This window comes from Rhineura floridana, chromosome 7, assembly GCF_030035675.1.
Source record: "Rhineura floridana isolate rRhiFlo1 chromosome 7, rRhiFlo1.hap2, whole genome shotgun sequence".
Taxonomy (NCBI): domain Eukaryota; kingdom Metazoa; phylum Chordata; class Lepidosauria; order Squamata; family Rhineuridae; genus Rhineura; species Rhineura floridana.
In genome coordinates, this window is record NC_084486.1 from 21,766,983 (window position 1) to 21,787,137 (window position 20,155).

General features: G+C 42.2%; 1 protein-coding gene across 13 annotated transcripts in view; it reads right to left on the bottom strand.

The window, feature by feature from the left end:
- LDB3 (LIM domain binding 3) overlaps positions 1 to 20,155 on the bottom strand; it is a 222,384-nt gene that overhangs the window by 35,576 nt on the left and 166,653 nt on the right. For 6 of the 13 annotated variants that reach the window (XM_061635023.1, XM_061635026.1, XM_061635022.1 and 3 more), the window contains 4 exons: positions 15,484 to 15,519; positions 13,509 to 13,715; positions 7,655 to 7,825; positions 3,743 to 3,790 (listed from right to left, as the gene is read on the bottom strand). The exons of 2 other annotated variants lie outside the window; for them this stretch is intronic. In XM_061635023.1, the coding sequence (XP_061491007.1) occupies positions 3,743 to 3,790; positions 7,655 to 7,825; positions 13,509 to 13,715; positions 15,484 to 15,519 (462 nt within the window). The remainder of the gene's footprint in view (positions 1 to 3,742; positions 3,791 to 7,654; positions 7,826 to 13,508; positions 13,716 to 15,483; positions 15,520 to 20,155) is intronic. 5 more of the 13 variants (XM_061635030.1, XM_061635029.1, XM_061635032.1 and 2 more) reach the window with 5 other exon arrangements.

The following is a 20,155-nucleotide window of genomic DNA, read 5'->3' on the forward strand; positions in this document are numbered from 1 at the left end:
ACCATGTTCATTCAGTTACTGGCCTGGAGTGTTTGAACCTTGTGTTGGGCCAGAGGGACAGGCTGGGAATCCTTTTGGTGTACCGCCCACCTTGCTGCCCAATGGCTTCCCTAACTGAGCTGGAGGAAGTGGTCTCGGATATATTGTTGAGGTCCCCCAGACTAATAGTACTGGGGGATTTCAACATTCATGCCGAGACCACTTTGTCTGGCGCGGCTCAGGACTTCATGGCTTCCATGACAGCCATGGGGCTGTCTCAATATGTTAGTGGTCCAACACATGTATCGGGGCACACTCTAGACCTTGTTTTTGCTACTGAGCATGGGGAAAGTGATCTGGATGTGGGGAGTTTTACAACACTCCCTTTGTCATGGACAGACCACTGCTTGCTGAAGTTTAGACTTTCAGTAACCTCTTCCCTCTGCAAGGGTGAAGGACCTATTAAAATGGTCTGCCCCCGGAGACTAATGGATCCTGAAGGTTTTCAAAGGGCTCTGGGGGATTTTCCGGCTGATAGGACTGGCGCTCCTGCTGAAGCCCTGGTCGCTCTGTGGAATAAGGAGATGACCCAGGCTGTAAACACGATCGCTCCTGCACGCCCTCTCCTGTGTAGAGCTTATACAGCTCCATGGTATACTCCAGAGCCGAGAGCGATGAAGCAAGATAGGAGGCGGCTTGAGCGGAAATGGAGACGAACTCCCGACGGATACAATTATGCGCTGGTTAGTGCTTTGACTAAGCTCTATGTAGGAGCAGTGAAGGCAGCTAAAAAACATCATTTTGCTGCCACTATTAAATCATCTCTTTGCCGCCCAGCGGAGCTCTTTCGAGTTGTCCGGGGGCTTCTCCATTCAAACCCTCCGGACACGGTGGAATCATCGGAGGCCCGCTGTAATCAGTTTGCCGATCACTTCCAGAATAAGATCTCATGTATCCACCGGGACCTAGACTCTCAAGTTATAGCAGTAAATCCTAGTGAGATGTCCGGAGCACAGTCTTGTCCTGTTTTGTTGGATGAGCTTCAGTTGGTTCAACTCGAGGACGTGGACAAGGTGCTTGGACAGGTACGTGCAACCACTTCGGTACTGGATCCTTGCCCCTCCTGGCTGATAAAAACTAGCAGGAATGGAACAGGTAGCTGGGCCAAGGAAGTGATAAATGCCTCTTTACGAGAGGGAGTGGTCCCAGGCTGTCTGAAAGAGGCAGTGGTGAGACCACTCCTGAAAAAGCCTTCCTTGGACCCAGACAATTTTAACAGCTACAGGCCAGTGGCGAATGTTCCATTCCTGGGCAAGGTCTTGGAACGGGTGGTTGCTGGCCAGCTCCAGGCGCTATTGGATGAAACTGATTATCTAGATCCATTTCAATCGGGTTTTAGGCCCGGTTTTGGCACCGAGACAGCCTTGGTTGCCCTGTACGATGACCTATGTCGGGAGACAGAGGGAGTGTAACTCTGTTGATTCTCCTTGATCTCTCAGCGGCTTTTGATACCATCGACCATGGTATCCTTCTGGAGAGGCTCGCGGAGTTGGGAGTTGGAGGTACTGCTTGGCAGTGGTTCCGCTCCTACTTGGCGGGTCGTCGCCAGAAGGTAGTGCTTGGGGAACATTGCTCGACACTGCGGGCTCTCCAATATGGGGTCCCGCAGGGGTCAGTTTTGTCCCCCCTGCTTTTTAATATCTACATGAAGCCGTTGGGAGAGGTCATCAGGAGTTTTGGAGTGCATTGTCATCAGTATGCTGATGACACGCAGCTCTACTTCTCCTTTTCATCTTCAGGTGAGGCTGTCGATTTGCTGAACCGTTGCCTGGCCGCGACAATGGACTGGATGAGAGTTAACAAACTGAAGCTCAATCCAGACAAAACTGAGATGCTGTTGGTGGACGGGTTCTCTGATCGGATGGTGGATATATACCCTGTCCTGGACGGGGTTACACTCCCCCTAAAGGACCGGGTTCGTAGTCTGGGAGTCTTTTTAGACTCTTCCCTCTCACTTGAGGCTCAAGTAGCCTCGGTGGTTAGGAATGCGTTTTACCAACTTCGGTTGGTAGCCCAGCTACGTCCCTATTTGAGTAAAGAGGACCTTACATCAGTGGTACATGCTCTGGTAACCTCACGTTTGGATTACTGTAATGCGCTTTACGTAGGGCTACCTTTGAAGACAGTTCGGAAGCTACAACTAGTGCAAAATGCGGCGGCCAGATTGCTGACAAGGACCAAGCGGTCCGAGCATATAACACCTGTTCTGGCCAGCTTGCACTGGTTGCCAATATGTTTCCGGGCTAGATTCAAAGTGTTGGTATTAACCTATAAAGCCTTATACGGTGTGGAACCACGATACCTTGCGGAACGCCTCTTCCGATATGAACCGGCCCGTGCACTACGTTCTGCTACGAAGGCCCTCCTCCGGGTTCCAACTCACAGGGAGGCCCGGAGGGTGATGACAAGATCTAGGGCCTTCTCAGTGGTGGCCCCCGAACTATGGAACAGGCTCCCCGAGGAAGTATGCCTAGCGCCGACTCTGCTCTCCTTCCGGCGCCAGGTCAAAACCTTCCTATTCTCTGAAGCATTTTAAGTTACACTGATTTACTTTTAAAAATGTTTATTGTATTGGATTGTTGATTGTATTTTAGTATTATTTTGTTATTCATTGTATTTTTATGCTATTTTATGTTCACCGCCCAGAGAGCTATTGCTAGTCGGGCGGTATATAAATTTAATAAATAATAAATAATAATAATAAATAATAATAATAATAATAATCCAGCAGAGCTCTCCTTATGGTGCTTGAGCAGGCCCAGCATCAGCAGTCAGCTTCCACAGGCAACTACTGAAATCCTAGTGCCAGATACAGTGGTTTTGTAGGGTCCCATCAGATCCAAGGGCCAACAATTGGCCATCCTGATTTATTTGAAATCATTCCAGTCATAGACAGAGACTGGGAACCTTTGGCCCTCCCAATGTTATTAGATTACTACTCCCATCGTTCTTGTCCATTGGACATGCTGGCTTGGGCTAATGGGAGTTGGGAGTCCAATAGCATTTGAAGGGCATCAGGTTGAACCTAATGTTATTATTCTGAACTTGCAATGTGTATTACAAAACTTAGAGTTTTGTGGATTAATGATTATTGCATAATTAAATATTGTGATTTTTTAAAAGTGTAGTAAATTGGACTACAATTTATTGTTTTTATAGAAAATATATCTAAAGAAAATCTCAAAAGGGAGAAAAACAATATTATATAAAGACAAAACCCTCCAGTATCACAGTTCAGGTAATAAAATGACATCATCCAGCAATATAGCCAAAGTAAGAATGCAGATTAGAATTTGCAATGATGAAAAGAAGGCAGCTCCTGTAAGAGAGAAAAAAGCGTACTGCTTCATTAATATAAAAAAGTTTTTAACAAAGCTGGGTCAGCTGCCATAGGAAGCTATCAGTTGGCATTTCTGCTGGAGAAAGTTAAAATGTTGATGCAGTTTGGAAAGAGAACAGCTTAGGAACTGATCACAGTTTCAAAGAACAACTCGACACTGAAAGCAACATCATGGTTACATCTGTGGCAGATTATAGCAGGTTCAGACAGCAAGTCCATTTGAAAACTATTAGTTGTCAGAAAAAGAAAAAGCACTGCTGATAACAATAAAATTATTTAGATTAATGCTTCACTAACCATCAACTGACAAACGAAAAGCAGCACACTAATTGATTAGCATCTGCATAAAGGCACACTCTATACCTCTTTTTGGACTGGTAGGTGATGGAAGTGGAAGAATGCCGGTTGAGGCTAAAAAAGACAAAAGGTGTTGGTTTGTTTTTTTAAAAAAATGCATTCGAAGATATATTTGAAGTTTGAAATAATCTACAGTGAGAGAATTGGGCAAGTTGGATTGTGCATTGTTTCCAAGTAAAAATGAGAACAAAGTTTGTTAAGGATGCCCAAATGGTAAAAAATGTTAAAGTCTGTAAAATGCATGATTTTCTGACCTTGAGTGCAAACTTATGTAGTACTCTCAAACTCAGGAAGTCCAATCAAGCATTGCATTTAAAGCCAATGGATTATTAGCTTACATGACTGTTGTAAGTCGTTTGTTTCAGGATCCTGTGTATTGACATTCAGTAAAAAGTCAGCAGACGAATGTATTGCTTTGTATAACCTTGAGAAGACTGAGTGGAGATAAGATAGCACTCTCCAAGTACTTGCAAGGTCATGCAGAGGAGGGCCAGGATATTTTCTCAATCATCCCAGGGTACAGGTCATGGAATAATGGGCTCTACAGGAAGTCAGATTCTGGCTGAACATCAGGAAAAACTTCCTAACTGTTAGAGCAGTACAATTACCTAGGGAGGTGGTGGGTTCTCCAATACTGGAGCCATTCAAGAGGCAGCTGCACAGCCATCTGTTGGGTATGTTTTAACTTGGATTCCTGCACTGAGTAGGGCCCCTTCTAACTCTACTATTCTATGATTCTATGTTACTATGGCTGAACATCTGGCGTTACAGGGGAAAAAACATAGGGAGGGCAATATGTAGGGGTTGGATATGTTCTGCTAGAGTAAAGCCCCAGACAAAATTAGGGTCCCTGCTACAGTGCTCTGAAACTTTCTAATAGCTTAGGGCAGCCTTTCTCAACAAGTGTGCCTCCAGATGTTGTTGGACCACAACTCTCATCAGCCTCAGCTAGCATTGCCAATGGTCAGGAAGATGGGAGTTGTAGTCCAACAACATCTGGAGGCACACCGGTTGGGAAAGGCTGGCTTAGGGCATGGCGGCTGTTCCCTTACTGTATATGACAGCGGAGCAAGATCTACGTTTCCCCTTCTGAGGTATCCTTGTCTAGTCAAATCCTGTGACAGATTTCATTATATTAGAAAATAGTTCACATGGCTTTGGTTGTGTGGCATGAGACCATTAAGAGACTGCTTCTTTCAATCTGGACTCAAAACATGCTGTGGTGAATGGGGAAATATAAGCAGTGTGTCCAGGTCTTCTTCTGGAAATGGAGAATGCAGCCACTGCGCCTCCTATTTGCGGCTGGGCACAGCTGAAGTCCTGCTTGATACACTGGAAGGAAAGAGCAATGGAAGGAAAGACTGATGTGCACACTTAGGATAGGAACACAGGAAGCTGCCTTATATCAAGTCAGACCATTGGTCCATCTAGCTCAGTATTGTCTTACACTGACTGGCAGGAGCTTACCAGGGTTTCGGACAAAGGGCATTCCCAGTCGTACCTGGAGACGCTGGGGGTTGAACCTGGGACCTTCTGCATGCAAGGCAGAGGCTCAACCACTGAGTTATGGCCCTTCCCCATTCGGTTTGCCATAAACTATGGCTGAACACCTAGTATATCTAGGGGTTAGATAGGTTCTGTTGGAGTAAGGCCCCAGGCAAAATTATACTCAACCTACAACTTGCAGCTGCTTGCACCTGCCATTTTGCCAAGTGGGGAAATGCAAGGTTCTTATGTTCTATAGTGTGGAAAGGCCAAAACATGCCCCAATTCATGAACTGCTGCCAGTAGGCAATGTGCTCATTTTGGTGTGACTATCACAGGGACTACTGGATAGGACAAGGTTCACAGTTCATCCTCCCTACTGTATCTCAGAAGCAGTTTTAGCACTACGTTGTTTTGGTTCAAGTGGAGATTTTTTTTAGTATATGAAAGAATGGATACCTATGCATGTATGTGCTTAAATAGCACTTGTTTAAAAAGTGCAAAGTTTCCCTTAGGAGAGTGAAACTGTCTAGAGCTGAAGCAGCTTGAGCATGGTCTGATCTAGTCAACCTCACATGTCCTTTGAATTACATGACCTGTGAATTAAGAGTGTATGAAGATACAAAAAACCTGCCTATTCCAGTCTCCTACTCACAGCAGGACCATCCTACCCTTTCCCTCCCCACAGATCAGCCTATACAGTCCAGATCAAAACCTGCCATAACTGCAGATCAAATAGATCACAGGAATTGCTTGCAGAGCAATGGCCACAGATGACTTATGGTAAAAGACTCTCCAAAGAAAGGTAACTGAATTAAACCGCTACATTTATAGATCAGTTTTTCTTTTGCCCTGTTCTGTGCTGCTTTTGAGAATTTCTTTGAAGTATTAAAATATTTTCTTATGGCACTTGTGAAATAATCATAACAATAATATAACAATAATTATTATTAGTTAGCCTTTAAATAGCCCTTTATGTACTCCATTTTTGCAATTTCAGCTCAAACCCCCTATTGTAGATGAGGGACTGAGGCAGAGAGGGACTATAGCCACCTAGTGAGTTTGCTGCTGAGACGAGATCTGAACCTTGGGCATCCTAGCACTCAGTTAACACTCATAGCCACAGCACTAAACCACCCTGAAGCATCCTAAGTAAATATAATTTTTGGACATTTATTCCAAAATAGCTTAAAATCCTATTCTAATAATGACCAAACTGTGTCATGATGACTGAGAACAGCTGAAGTGTCTCTTGGAAAAAAATTAAACCACACTGTTGGATGGATCCCATCCACCCCCCTATGAGTGCAGCAGCCTTGATGCTTCCTGCTCATAGAATGGCAATGACATCATCCCAAGGAAGCCCTGGAATTCCTAGAGTCAGCCCACACTATAGAAGACTTGTGGGATGAAGCATCCCAGTTGCTTTGAAAGCACAGTATCATCCCCGAACCTGAACTGAACAGGCAAAGGGAAGGACGGGACCCTAGGAAACAATATTAATGATGCTATCCTGCAGCATAAGGGAGACCGTTGTCCACTGGTTATCTAGGAGATTATCTAAAATGTATATCTTGTTTTGAGTGCAGAGTGGATTGTACCTTCAGTTTTAATCCATAAAAAGATTAACATTGTTTATTCACTTGAGCACCATCCTTTTAAAAGACCAAAGGAGGAAACCAAGGCACCCACAGTCATTGTGGCCATTGGCTGCTTTTGAACTAGCAATTTCCTGCTGGAATTGCCACCAGATGTGTTCCTTATACATCACCAATGGCTGTTATTTCAGATACAACTAGTCTTGGACGAAGAAAACATTGAAATCACAATTTCTTTTAAACAACCCAAAATGGATTTATTACACTTATATTCTACTCTGACATGAGTCTCCTGCGCAAATTACTGAACAGGTCTGTGCCCAGTTAGATCCAGCAGTTCTGTAGAATCAGTTGCTTACACACCATCTGCTGAACTTGGGGAGGAAGAGATTTTAAATCACCTATAATTAGTTTGTGTGTGTGTGGATGGCTGGCTTCTAGAATAAGCCTTGCTCACAGAAATGTCAATGTCTGCGTCAGGTGCAACAAGAACTGTCCTACCCAGATATATTATTTAGTTACCTATATTGGTCTGACTTAATCTGTGTTTTAATGATGATGGTTTTATGCATGTTTGCTTCTAAACTGTTTTGAGGATTTTAGCTGGTTTTTTTACCTGCAATTTTATTATGTACACTGCTTAGAGAGCTCTGTGATTAAGCAATTTATAAATCTTATAAATAAAATAAATAAATAGTGATCTTTCCCCAATATCCTCCTCCGAGACATAATTTCATTTCCTTCTTCTTTTGCCCTGCTTCTCCCCTCGTTCTCTTTCCTATCGTGTTACACACATCAAAGCCAATGGGTGAAGCAAACAAGCACAAACTATTACCTTTGGCAAGAAGATGAGATGGAGTCGAGTACCACGGAAGTGGCTGTGGCCGACGGCAGGGTCATCTGATGGACAGTGCTGTAAGCAGCAGTAGCAGGTTGATTGGCTGAAGCAGGCGGCATAGCAGAAGGGGCGCAGCTGGTAGACACTGGCGCATGCTCAACAGGGGTACTGATTAAAGTTAAATTAGATAAAACAAGGTTGCATCTTTAAAGGCTATGCTTTTTTTTTTTTTTAAAGGCAACAGCATTTGTTTGGGCACAAAGGCTATATAACAAGAGGCAAGCAAAATTACCATTAAGCAGTTTTGAAGCACGACTTGAAAAGCACAACAGTGTAGAAATGTTGAGGATGTTTGTTAGTCTTTGGCCACGGTTAGAGCTGGGGTAAAATGGAATCCTTACGGACTAGGTCCTATAGCCAAATCCCAGCATAGAATTGTGCATGTGTGAGTAAACAATTGCGGGGGGGGGAAGGTTAGCATGAACTGGATGGTAAACACGTAACCCATCAACAGCCCCCTCTGCTGGGAAAAGTGCAGTGACAATAGCAGGGACAGAATCGCCAAGAGGGTTTTCGGGGTCTAATGCCAAATTTTTACCCTTGCAGGTCTGACTATATGACCTCTTGGGGAAAGAATGGAAATGTGGTAAGGAACAAGCATGCATGGAGGACCACTTCTATAGGCTCAGAGCCAGAGCAAATTCAAAATCTTTTCCTTCTCTCACTCCTCTCTGTTCCCAACCTCACTGCTGGAGCCACACCACAAAAAATAGCTTCCAGACAGATCCAGATTTTGCCAGGTGAATGTGGACCCCACAGAACTAATGGATTCACACCCCACACACAGTTTCACATGGCGGTGTCTCTTTCCATGCAACAGCAGTTATCATTACTTGTGTGACCCTGTTATGACACCAAGAAGGGGGTCTAGTTAGCCATCTCCTGACCTGCTAGTTTTCTAGCAGGGAGATTTTGGTTAGATGGGAGAACATTCAGATGTGATTCTCCACCTGCTGTCAAAACACTGTAGTCTAACAAGAGTTGTACAGTGTGATTTTCTTGATCACACGATTAAGCTCTAACAGTCAAATGATATAGCACTGAGGTGCACCACATTAAAGCCTAAAATTGGGAATCAGCCTCTGGGCAAGTGCATCATTGGTACTCTGGTGCTGATATCGGGACCTGACCTTGCTCAGCTGGTGATTAGCAACATTCCTCCTGTGCCAGTGTCTGACCACTTCCCACACTCTAGAGTAGATCAGTGCTGTTAATAAATGGCATTTACAACAAGAGAGGCACAAGAGAGGCAGTATACTACCAAGGATTCACAGAATTCTCTTCATGATGTCCTAATGGTTGTTTTAGGCCTGAGAGAACCTGATAAGTTATGAGCACATTCTTCTGAATTTTTATAGAAACATAGTCTTTTGCAGTAGCAAAAAACCACTCAGAGACCATTAGTGGTCTTTCACTTTTTAGTGCCTGTTCACAGTCCCTTTCCTTACTCATCTTGCCTGCCTGCCAGATCTAGAACTTGAGCACTGACCAGTCTTAGACCAAGTCATTGTTTCTAAACTGCAGAGCTCTGACATGGACTTCAGGGATTTTTACCTATGGCCCAATCTGCACTATACATTTAAAATGGTATCATACCACTTTAAACAGTCATGGCTTCCCCCAGAGAATCCTGGGAACCGTAGTTTGTTAAGGGAGCTAAGAGAAGCCCACTATTCTCCTCACAGAGCTACAGAACCAGAGTGGTTTAATCCCCCTTCCCAGGGAATTGTAGCTCTCTGAGAGGAATAGAGGTCTCCTAACAACTATCAGCACCCTTAACAGACTACCATTCTCAGCATTCTTTGAAGGAAGCCATGACTGTTTAAAGTGGCATGATACTGCTTTAAATCTATAGTGCAGATGAAGCCATTATATACATTTCTGTTCCAGAACCACAGCATGTTGCAGACAGTAGCGTAGTGGCAAATTCAGTAGTGCAGGGTTCCTAGATGATAGTCACAGGCACACCTCCCTTTTTTCTGCTGCTGGGTTGAAAATGAGATCCTTGTTCATTCCTTCTCCCACAACAACAGATGTCCCTAGGAGCAAATAAGGATGAAAGGGGAGAATGTTAGCTATTAAAAAGAGTCTTCTCAGTGGCTGACTGACCTCTTTTCACTCAGTTTGTCTCCAGGAAAGGACAAGGAAGCATGTTAGAAGGTTCTTCTCAGTGGCTAACACACTCCCCTTTCATGATTATTGTCTCGTAGGATGCTGGAGACATAGAGACCCTGCTGGAACCCTGGTCCCAAAAAAGGAAGGGGACTAAGACACACACACCCTGAGACCCCATACGACTACATGCCTGGTTGCAGAGGATTTCTGGGTATAGTTTAGGTCCTGTGTGGGACTCTGGCTAGGCCAGTTAGGCTTTATCCCATGTTACATTGCCCCATGTAAGCATGATCCAGAACATAGCTCATACTCTCCTGTGCCTGCATGTTTCATGGAAAGTTAAGTAGGGGCAAGCAAGCTGTCTTTCAGGTTACCTAGTCTGCCATTACTCATCTTCTCGTTGAAGAACCCAAGAGTTGCTTGAAAACTATCCTAATATATATTACGCAACAGTGTGTAGTTTGAACCATTAGCCTGTGTTGCTGTCTCTTTGCAGACATGTCAGGGTTCACCTCCCCTCCAAAATGGTTACCCCACCAAAAATCCAGCATTGTAAAATTCCACATTTTGTATCCTACTTCATAAATGCTATGGGTGTCCCCCTAAAACAATCCAAGAGAAACTGCTCCAACTTACTGTTTTATACGGAGAATAAATCATATAGTTAACAGATACATATGCCAAACAATTCTGTGCAAGCATATCACAGCTACCAGTTGTATGTAAACAAGTCCATGGTCCAACCAGGGATGGGGAACCTGTGGCCCTTCAGATGTTGTTGGACAACAACTCCTAGCATCCTTGATTGTTGGCCACCACTGGTGAAAAAATACTTCAGCCATCAGTTGAGGACAATTTGTTTTCCCCCATATCTCTATTTTATGCATTTCCCAAAGCTCACAGAATCAGACTTGTATAATAGTAAACTTATGTAAACAAGTTCACAGTTAATTGATAATGAGGGCAAACAATAATGATAACCACAGTGGAATATCAAATATATTATAATAGTTGGTTATATAATTAACTAAAGCAATTAGTCTTGAAGGGCTAATAGGAAAAATAATAAATAAAATGAGCAGCTGGAAAAAACAGGAGGAGGATAAATCAGAGGGTGTGTGTGTGAGAAATTGTTTTCAAGTAGCTCCAATAGTTTTAAAGGAGATGAGATATTTTTCCAAGAGATAACAATGCTCGCTGAACAAAGTATAAACTGCCTCAGTATATTCTTTGGCTTCATGTCTATAGGTTCTCGCTAGCTGTGTTGAATGGTTACTTTATGTATGAAACATCTATTGTCTGCAAAAGCAAATTCTGGCAAAAGTGGACTAAAGCTACCCTGGGCTCCTTCTGGAAGGAAGGGCAGGATATACATTTAATTAAATTAATTAAGCAAGTAATAAAAGAATTAATAAATGAAGGTGAACAACCACAACAATAACAAAAGCCACAAAACATTCAGAAGTTATTTACCAACTCTCTTTCCCTATTTCACATAACGGACAATCCTTCTCACCCAGTATTTTCATCTCAAGCGTACCCTGCCATCGTTAACAAAAGCTTCCTTGTTTAGAAATACAAGGCACTGATGTTTTCTGGAGATCTAAATTCTAAGTGCCCACACACAGATGCATCCCAGGAGAGAATTCAAACTCAAGCTTGTTGAGCATTAGAAAACATTCAGAGATAATCAGTATTAGGAAATTATCAACATGCAACTATATAAAAACAGTGTAAAATGGCTCTTGTAACAGCTCTTCATGAGGTGTCTGAATTATTACTGTACCATAAATCCAATGAGGAAATACATATTCTACACAAAAGTTTATGCAAAAAATTATATCTTATACCTCACAGCAGACCTAAACATTTGCACTGGCCTCCAACAGCAGCCTGGTATTATGTGACAGCTGCATAAGAAAACCATTGGATTTTAAAATTTTAGTTATTCATTTCTCTCTTTGCTTTTGCCTGTAGATTGGCTGGTTCATGCAAGTATATCCATTGCTTGATAACTGCCACATGTATTGATGATCTACATTCACAGAGTCAGCAGAATGAACATTCAAAAACATGAAACTTTCCCTGCTATACCATACTTTCCCATGCTCCTTCTGGGAGGAAGGGCAGGATAGAAATTAATAATGATGATAATGATAATGATAATAATAAATCAAACACTGAATAATCCAGTGGTGAGAAGTCATATTAATATGTGTGAACCAGCCAAATACTTTTCATCATTCCTTCCCAGTCCATCAGCCTTTGTTGCATTCCATATTTATAACAGATTTAAAGAGGAAATCCAGCTTTCTTAACATGTAACACACAACAGGATAGCCCATACAGATGAAATACAGATAGGCATCCCCTGTTGGCAAGCTTGATACTTTCTCATAAGGTGTTGCACAGGCTAGCAGATATTAAGCTGGTGAAAATAGTTTTAAAATTGTATTTCAACCACACAAAAACCACACTGAAGCTTTTAAGCACTAAGCAGAGTGCACACTGCATATATGGAGAATAATGACCAATCATGTGTGGTCTTTTTCTTGTAAAAGAACACATGATGGAAAGCTGTGGTTATTCTCTTTTAGGAAATGCACACATTTATACTTGCACCTAAAGTAAAAACTCAAAGTTGGCAAAAGCTGGCAAACAATAACTGCAGGCTGTGTATTGGTCAGGAACTTAGATGTAAACCCACACAGAACAGGAGCGAATATGGAAATTTACATGTCTATTCAGTGCTGACTCAGAGGTCTTAATTCCACGGAACAAGTACCTATAAGACTGATGCTTGAATTAAAACAAACCTGTAACTCAACTGAGCACTTGACAGGCAACCAATTTTGGCAATCATTTAGTTATATAATTTAGTATTTCCCTAGGGATAGCTAATCCGTGGCCTACCAGATACTGTTGGGATCCAACACCCAGCAGGGCCAATGATCAGGGATGATGGGAATTGCAGGCTTGAATTTCAGCATTCACCTTGTAGCCAAAGATGACAAGGAATTTCATGCAGGCAAGTGAGTAGTCTGGTGGAGGAGGAACCAAATGCTCTGGTCCTCGTCTGTGCCACAGACAGAAATCAAGTGAATGGCAAGAGGAGGGAAGCTTCTTTCTTCACACCCAGCATAGAAATGCACTGGGCTGCTGGAGAGAGGATGGAGCTCACCATTCCTTCTCTCCCAGCCCAGAGCAAGCCAGTGCTGGCTAGTAACTCTTGTGGGCTCATTTACAAGGCTGGGCCAACAGATATATGTAGGCAGAATTTTTAAACAGAATTAGTGCAGGCAAATCCCCCTAATATGTGATAAGTGCAGTTATCATTCAGTCATTTGGAGATGTGAAGTCATTAATCACAGACAATTATTTGACAGTGAGATGTGATAAGCAGATCATATATTTACCACCCATTATAACAAGGGTATCCACACTATGTAAACTCACTTTCAAACAGGAGGGTCCTTTATAAACTACACGTGTAGGTAGGTAGGAATGTCAGCTTTTGTGTGTGTGTGTGTGCGTATGTATGTGTGTAGATGCATATATATATATATGCTTTGTCTTTAAACATTGGTATGTTCCATTAGAAGTTAGAAGATGTTATTACAAACCCATAGCAAAGATCCAAACAAGGTCAGTCATGGAGTTATATGGTGCAGTGTACCTTTGGTTACTGGATGAAGCACGAGGGACTGTCTGGCCAGCGCTGAGGTAGCTGGCTTCCCTCTGACTTGTACCTGTTCCAAATCTCACGAAACCTTTGGAGGCCATTGCTTTAGCTTTGTCAGTGTTGGCACCTGTGCTGCAAGACTTAGGACTATGCCAAACACTTGACGCTGCATACTGTGCCCCATGAACAGTACCTGCAGGCCTGGGTAACAGAGATTACAAAGGTGTATGTGCATAAGAGAGATAATTTTTTGATCATATCATTTACAACTTAAAGAACAATCAAGGCTGTGGTTGCGTTGATGGCGGGGGGTTGAAATCTAGCCAAAAAAAGTTCCTGACATTTTAAGGACAGAGATATACATGGTCACTATGTAAATCTATCATAAGATGCAACTTCTTGGCCTTGCATTTCATTGTAAGCATTTGCCCTCATTGGTCAGGGAGGATATGCACACAGAAGCAGGCTGCAGCACGCACGGACAATGTGGATGCAGTGTGCACCTCAATGCATGACAATATGGCAATGCTCATCCAAGTCCCACTGGAATGTCTGGATGCATATTTTGATGTGGATGCACGTTCTCATTCAGGGCCACTGGTTTTTGTGCAGAACTAGTTGCATGTGCATAGACAGCTGGCTCAGGACCACTATTTTCCATGTATTAAGAACATTCAAGGATGCAATCCACCCAGCTCTATCCCCACACAGGCTCTCCTAATTTCAAAGGCTTTGTGTGTGTGTGTGTGTGTGTGTGTGTGTGTAAAGAGAGCTCAATGAGTTGTTCCTTAAAATGGAAAATAGAAGTGGTAATAAACAACAACAACACCACAATATTAGGTGCCCAAGTGAAAGTCTTGGATTTCATAATGGCTTTCCTGACATTTTTGTTGCTATTGTAGATTCAAAGGCATCTGAAAATATGCCATCTTTCAGTGTTAGATAAACTATATTGATTGGATCCAAAGAACTGGGAGGAGAAAGAAAAGAACTGCTAACTCCGTTTCACAATCGCTTGTGCACGAGTGCATATAGTGTTGCAACAGGTAGATTCTCTAGTAGTTCTCATGCTTCCACTTCCTCATGACATTCTGTAAACTCTTGAACAATGTATGGTTCAAATAGAAGGATATCTTTGGATTTAGTTTTGAATTTCTTGCACAAAGTGTGAAACAGCCCTTCCATGAATAAAAGGTGCCCTTTGCTTGCAGAGGTGCACCTTTGGATCCAACCCACAGCTCAAGAGTGGCTTCAGAGAACTGAGAGATCTAGAGACTTGTTATTAGCTTTCTTCAAACTTCTGTTAAAATGGAAGGTCCAAATACTGAAAAGCAAGAGATTAAGTTACAAAGCAAAACCCTGAGACATGAACGGAGAAGATGCATGTCGAATATGGTCAAACTCTACAGTGAGAGCCAAACCAATTATATTTTAGCAGCAACATGTACTATATACCCTAACAAGAGTGAATGAGGAAATTAGTGTGGCTTGCAGACAGTCCTGTTATGTTTCCCCACCCCCACATTTCAGCTGTGAAATTTTAGCAGAGAAATTTAAAATTCAAATGTCAGAGAAGAACCATTCTGCTACTTGACCAGAAAGTTTTAGAAAAAGGTACACTGAAAACATTTTTTTTAAATGGTGCACTACTTCAGTGGATTTACATTTGAAATGTTAACATCTGTCCTGACTGAAACTGAGATCAATCTCTGTCTAGAGGAAGGCTTTAGAGGTGCAAAACCTTTTATATCCACATCTCAGATATACAGTCAAGTAAATAAACAACCACCACAAACATAAATATGTATTCTAATCTTATCAAGCAGTTCATAAAGAAAATAACCACAAATCTAGGACAAAGTTAAGAGTGTTTAAACCCACTGACAAGTGGGACTGTGGATGTGGCCATTCTGTGTCTGAGGGAAGTATCTGTAACAAACAGGAAGTCAAAGTGTACAACACACATTACCTGTTTTCGGATGTTTCAGCAACATTTTTCTTGCCACTGTGGAAGGAGGGGAATACAGTATGAATAGAATTAGTGAATATTCTCATGGTGGGGGAAAACACTTAGATGTGCAGAAAGGTAGAGTGCATGGCCGACTCCAGCAGTTGGCAAGGCAGAGCTCTCTTGCTAGCGTCCAGAGACAAATATAAGGGACCAACTGAGAATGTCAAGGGAAGCAAGTTAAATCACAGCACTTCTGTGCACACACAAACACAGGCCTAATTTTCATAAGGTGGTAAACCTGCATCTGGGCTGTTCCGCTTCAGATTGCAGGGGAGCCGGGAGCTCAGATAATTCAAGCCTTTCTGTGCAAAGAAATAATAAATCCGTACACTTAGAAAACTAGATGACAAGGAGAAGGGATCTAATCTAGCCTAGTCTTCTCCCTGACATGCTAATTTTCTATGTGGAGGGTCAATGGTTTTGTTTTTGGGGAGAGGGTTGTATGAAATGAAGGACCATTCCCCAACTGCAGTCTGAGGTGGCTCAGTTCAGTAACTGAAATTATTAAAATAAGGCCTAAGGCACCCCACCTACTTGCTAGCTAAGGGAAGATCTCTTGCTGGATATCTAGAGTAAGAATTAGGGTTGCAATGTTTACAGCACAATCCTATGCATGTTTGCTCAGAAGTAAATCTTGTTGTGTTCAGTAGATTTTACTTCCAGGAAAATGTGCATAGATTGCAAACCATAGTCAATAATTAGTTAGATTAATCAATTCCAAAGGTGCCCCCATTACATTTTCTTATCTTTTCCTTTTAAACTTGTTAAGCATTTTATTACTCACTGCAGATAGCTGGCACCATTTAGAAGAAGGATTCCCTTGATCGCTCTTACACAGAATAGAATCCCTACTGCAATTAGGGATGGATGAATCTGTCAGTGTCCGCTTCTCTCAGTTTCTCAGTTTCCTAACCTTAAGTTCTGTTTGCCCTATTTTTGCATCAATTTGCAAATTTAAAGGGAGCTGGAATCCAACAACATCTGGAGGGTCATATGTCCCCATCCCTGCATTAGGGCAGGAGTCTCATCACACTGTTGATATCATAGGGATGGGAGAAATTGTACCTGTGAAACTTCAGTCTTCCCTAAAGGTCTTTCACTACTGCCTGTGAGCTAGCTGCTATGCATTCTTCATTTGGAAGCACATGAATGGAGTTCCCAAATTAGCACACGTACACCTCCTGTTAACATTATTTATGGAAGCAGGGGGATTGCATACATCAAAATGTGAGTGCTTTGTATGGCGGCAACATCAACTCCTTCATCAAGATTATCTCTGAAACTGGGATGGAGAAGATTTGTGTTCAAAGCGGAAAATTTTAATATTTCTGCTTCAAGCAGTATATACATGCTGTTAAATAACTAAAGTATCAGCCAGCCCTGGACTTCAAGTTGGGAATAAGATATTCTGACCAAAGGTGCCCATCCCCTGCTGCAGAGCTATTATAAGCCACACATAAAAGCTGTATGGGCAAGCCAAATGATCAATCCACTTGCAAAGTCATGTATAGAACTTGCAAAGCAGTCAAAGTACGATGGTGCTCAGTGGTGTGCCAGTGCGTGTGTTAGAAAAAGTAGTCTGTGAATGAAAGGAAATGTTAAAATAATATACCAAGAACCAAAGGGCATGCAAAAACATTGAAGAATAAAGTATCACACCCATTCAGCTTTGGGGAAAAAAAACTAAAACACAATGTATTTCCAACGTAGCCAAATTTATAGCAACATAAAGCAAACGGTCCAGATCAAAGACAAGACCAAAGATTAGGCTTCTAGCAGCATTAGGCCTCTACGATTACGGGAAAAAACCAAGAAAAATCCTTGTAGGCTATAGTAGCCTAAGGGTGGATCTATTTCTCCAATTCCAAAGTAATTTTTGCCATCACTCAGAAACAAGGTTCTTATGGAACAAGTCTGAATGGCGATGAGTTCCAATGTAAATGTCAACCTCCCATAGGACATGCATGGCTCTGATATTTAAGCCTTGTGGATCTTGGCTTGTATCCCGAGATCCCGTGAGTGGAACTCTGCTTACAGGATACATACGCTGGAAGAAGTGGGGAGGCAACTTTTGCTGATTCCTCCTTCCCCTTACAGCCCTTTGAGTCCTCTGAAAAGCTGCTCTGGATCTGGATCAGTGTGGGATCAGCAAAAATTGTCCTCCTCTTCCAGTGGGAGCCTCTGCTGGATCTTAGTCCCTTCCATGAATGTCAGAATGTCAGTCCTTCAACTCTTTGTGGTGGCTGCAGTGACAAAGACATGGTGCCATATCCAGGTCCATGTGCCTCTAACTGGAGGAGATCAATAAAATAGGTGAGACTGAGGACAGACAACTGTTTAACAAGTGAGCATGTAACCACTCAGTAAACTGGTCCTCTGTGTACATACCCACTTCCCCCATTTCAAGATTATGGGTCAGTACAGATGGTAATTTATCAGTTATTAAATGCCACAGTATGATGGAACTGCTGCATATGTTAGTTGCCTGTATCATCCTGAGAAATGGTAAGGAGAATTTTGCTATACTTCTGCACTTAAAGCTGGGGACGCAGATGGCCAGCACAATTTTCTGCACCACTTGGCTGGATGATATAGATAGCCAGAGTAGCTACATTCACTCAGTGGTCATTTGCCACTTGCCTATAGTCACCCATCTTCTTGCAGTGGGGAAAAGTGACTCTTACTCCAATCATTCATTGAAGTGTCTGTATCAAGGAAACTACCGAATGATGACGGCAGGGGAGTTGTAAAAGTTAAAATGAGAGAGAATTATATGAAATAATGAGGAAAAAATACATTTCCTTACAGCCACACAGGAAAAAAAAGAAAGAAAAAGATTCAGAGTTATGACAAAAGGGCGCAGATTCTTCATTCTATTTTTTTTAAAAAACTTTAAACGTATCAAGAGTTTCTTGATGCTCTAACAGTGAGCTATATTAAATGGTCTAGTCCAAATATCTGAGCAAATGGAAGGGAACCAAGCTCCTGGCTATAAACCCAACTACTGAGCTGTTAGAGCTTTTGGAACAGATGTCAAGGGCCAGTTCACAAGTGCGCTCATCACATTATGACTGAAGCATCAAACTCATAGGCAAATGTACCATTAAAAACAAATCACCACAGGCAGAACTTACACATCATCTCAGTTCTTTTCAAGAGTCAGTTCACACATTCAGCTCAGAGTTCTCAAGTGCAAAAAAACCAAGCATGTGAGAACCAGCCAGTTTTGGCTATGGTCACTCTACTTTTTACAGATTGCTTTTTTTGGGGGGGGGGGGTGCTATCTATCATGACAAAGACTTGAAACAAGACTCTACATAATGTTTTGGGATTCGATTCACCCAGGATCAGAGGTGATGGTAAGGGTTATCATGGCATCTGGACTTTCGTTAAATGAATATGATGGGTCAAACCATTCCTAGTGAAATTTGTTAAGACGGCTTTTGGCCTAGTCAGATATTATTTTGTGAGTCTGGTACAAGAAAGTGAGCACTTTGGACAGTTCAGTTTTCTTTCATTAGAAAGCAACACTTAGCATGCTGTTATACATACAGATTGAGTGTCATTCTACACCAGGAAGGAAATCTCAGCCCTGGGGGCCACATGTGGCCCTCCAGGTCTCTGTATCCAACCCACAGGACTTTCCCTAAGCCATGCTCCCCTCTGACATTTGTGTGGGTGGAATGTACCCGCCTGTATAAAGTAAGTCACAGCTGTTGCTCCACCCACTTTTGCCTGTGGCCCTGCCCATCACTGGCAGGCAGCCCCCAGAAGATTGCCTATGGAAAAATGAGGCCCTCAGACTGAAAATGTTCTAATGTATAGAACCTTAGAAAGAATGAGATGGTCAAATGTTGGACGGTACAACTGCAGTTTGTAATGGCAAAATACAGAAGATTCCTATCTCATTTTACCATTTACTCTGTGTAACAGGAAGAACAACTCTGAAAGACTAGGGCAGGGGGCAGAAAAGTAACCCTTTTTCCTCAGGCACAAAAGTTAAGAAACAGTAGCAGCCCTTGCCAAAATGAATGACATGTACAGTACTTTGCCACTATATTAGTTTGCATAGCAAACATAGGGAAAATGTCTTTTGTCAGAAGGTTAGTGCAGACAGAAATATAAATATAGCTACATTGGAAATAATACAAACAATATGGCAGAAAACTACTATAAGTTACGTGCTAACAGCCAGTAGTAAGTAAAGTCAGTCAACTCATACCAGTGCTAGAGATTCATTTCTTCAGCATTAGTTAATTGAGTCAGGGCTGTGTGTTCTTTACTTCGGGGGTTTCAAAATTAAGATTCTACTCCAACATTATTCAAATTTTGCTCCAAGAAAAAGTCTGCAGCTCATACACATTTATGTAAATATGCACATGTTTATTTTCATAATTTATTCTGCATCTATTAGTGATAGAGAGGATATGGTCTTAAGTGCTTTATAGGACCCGATACCTGACAATGGGAGACATTACTTAGTCCCCTTCCCTTTTTGATTTCAGATATTTCACCAGATATCTCATATATTCACATGTGCTAGAAAGTTGCCTTTTTAGAAAAAGTGAAAGCCAAAATTCTCAGGATGCTGAATCTGGTGCTCAGTACCCAATTCTTAGCTCTTTCTGCA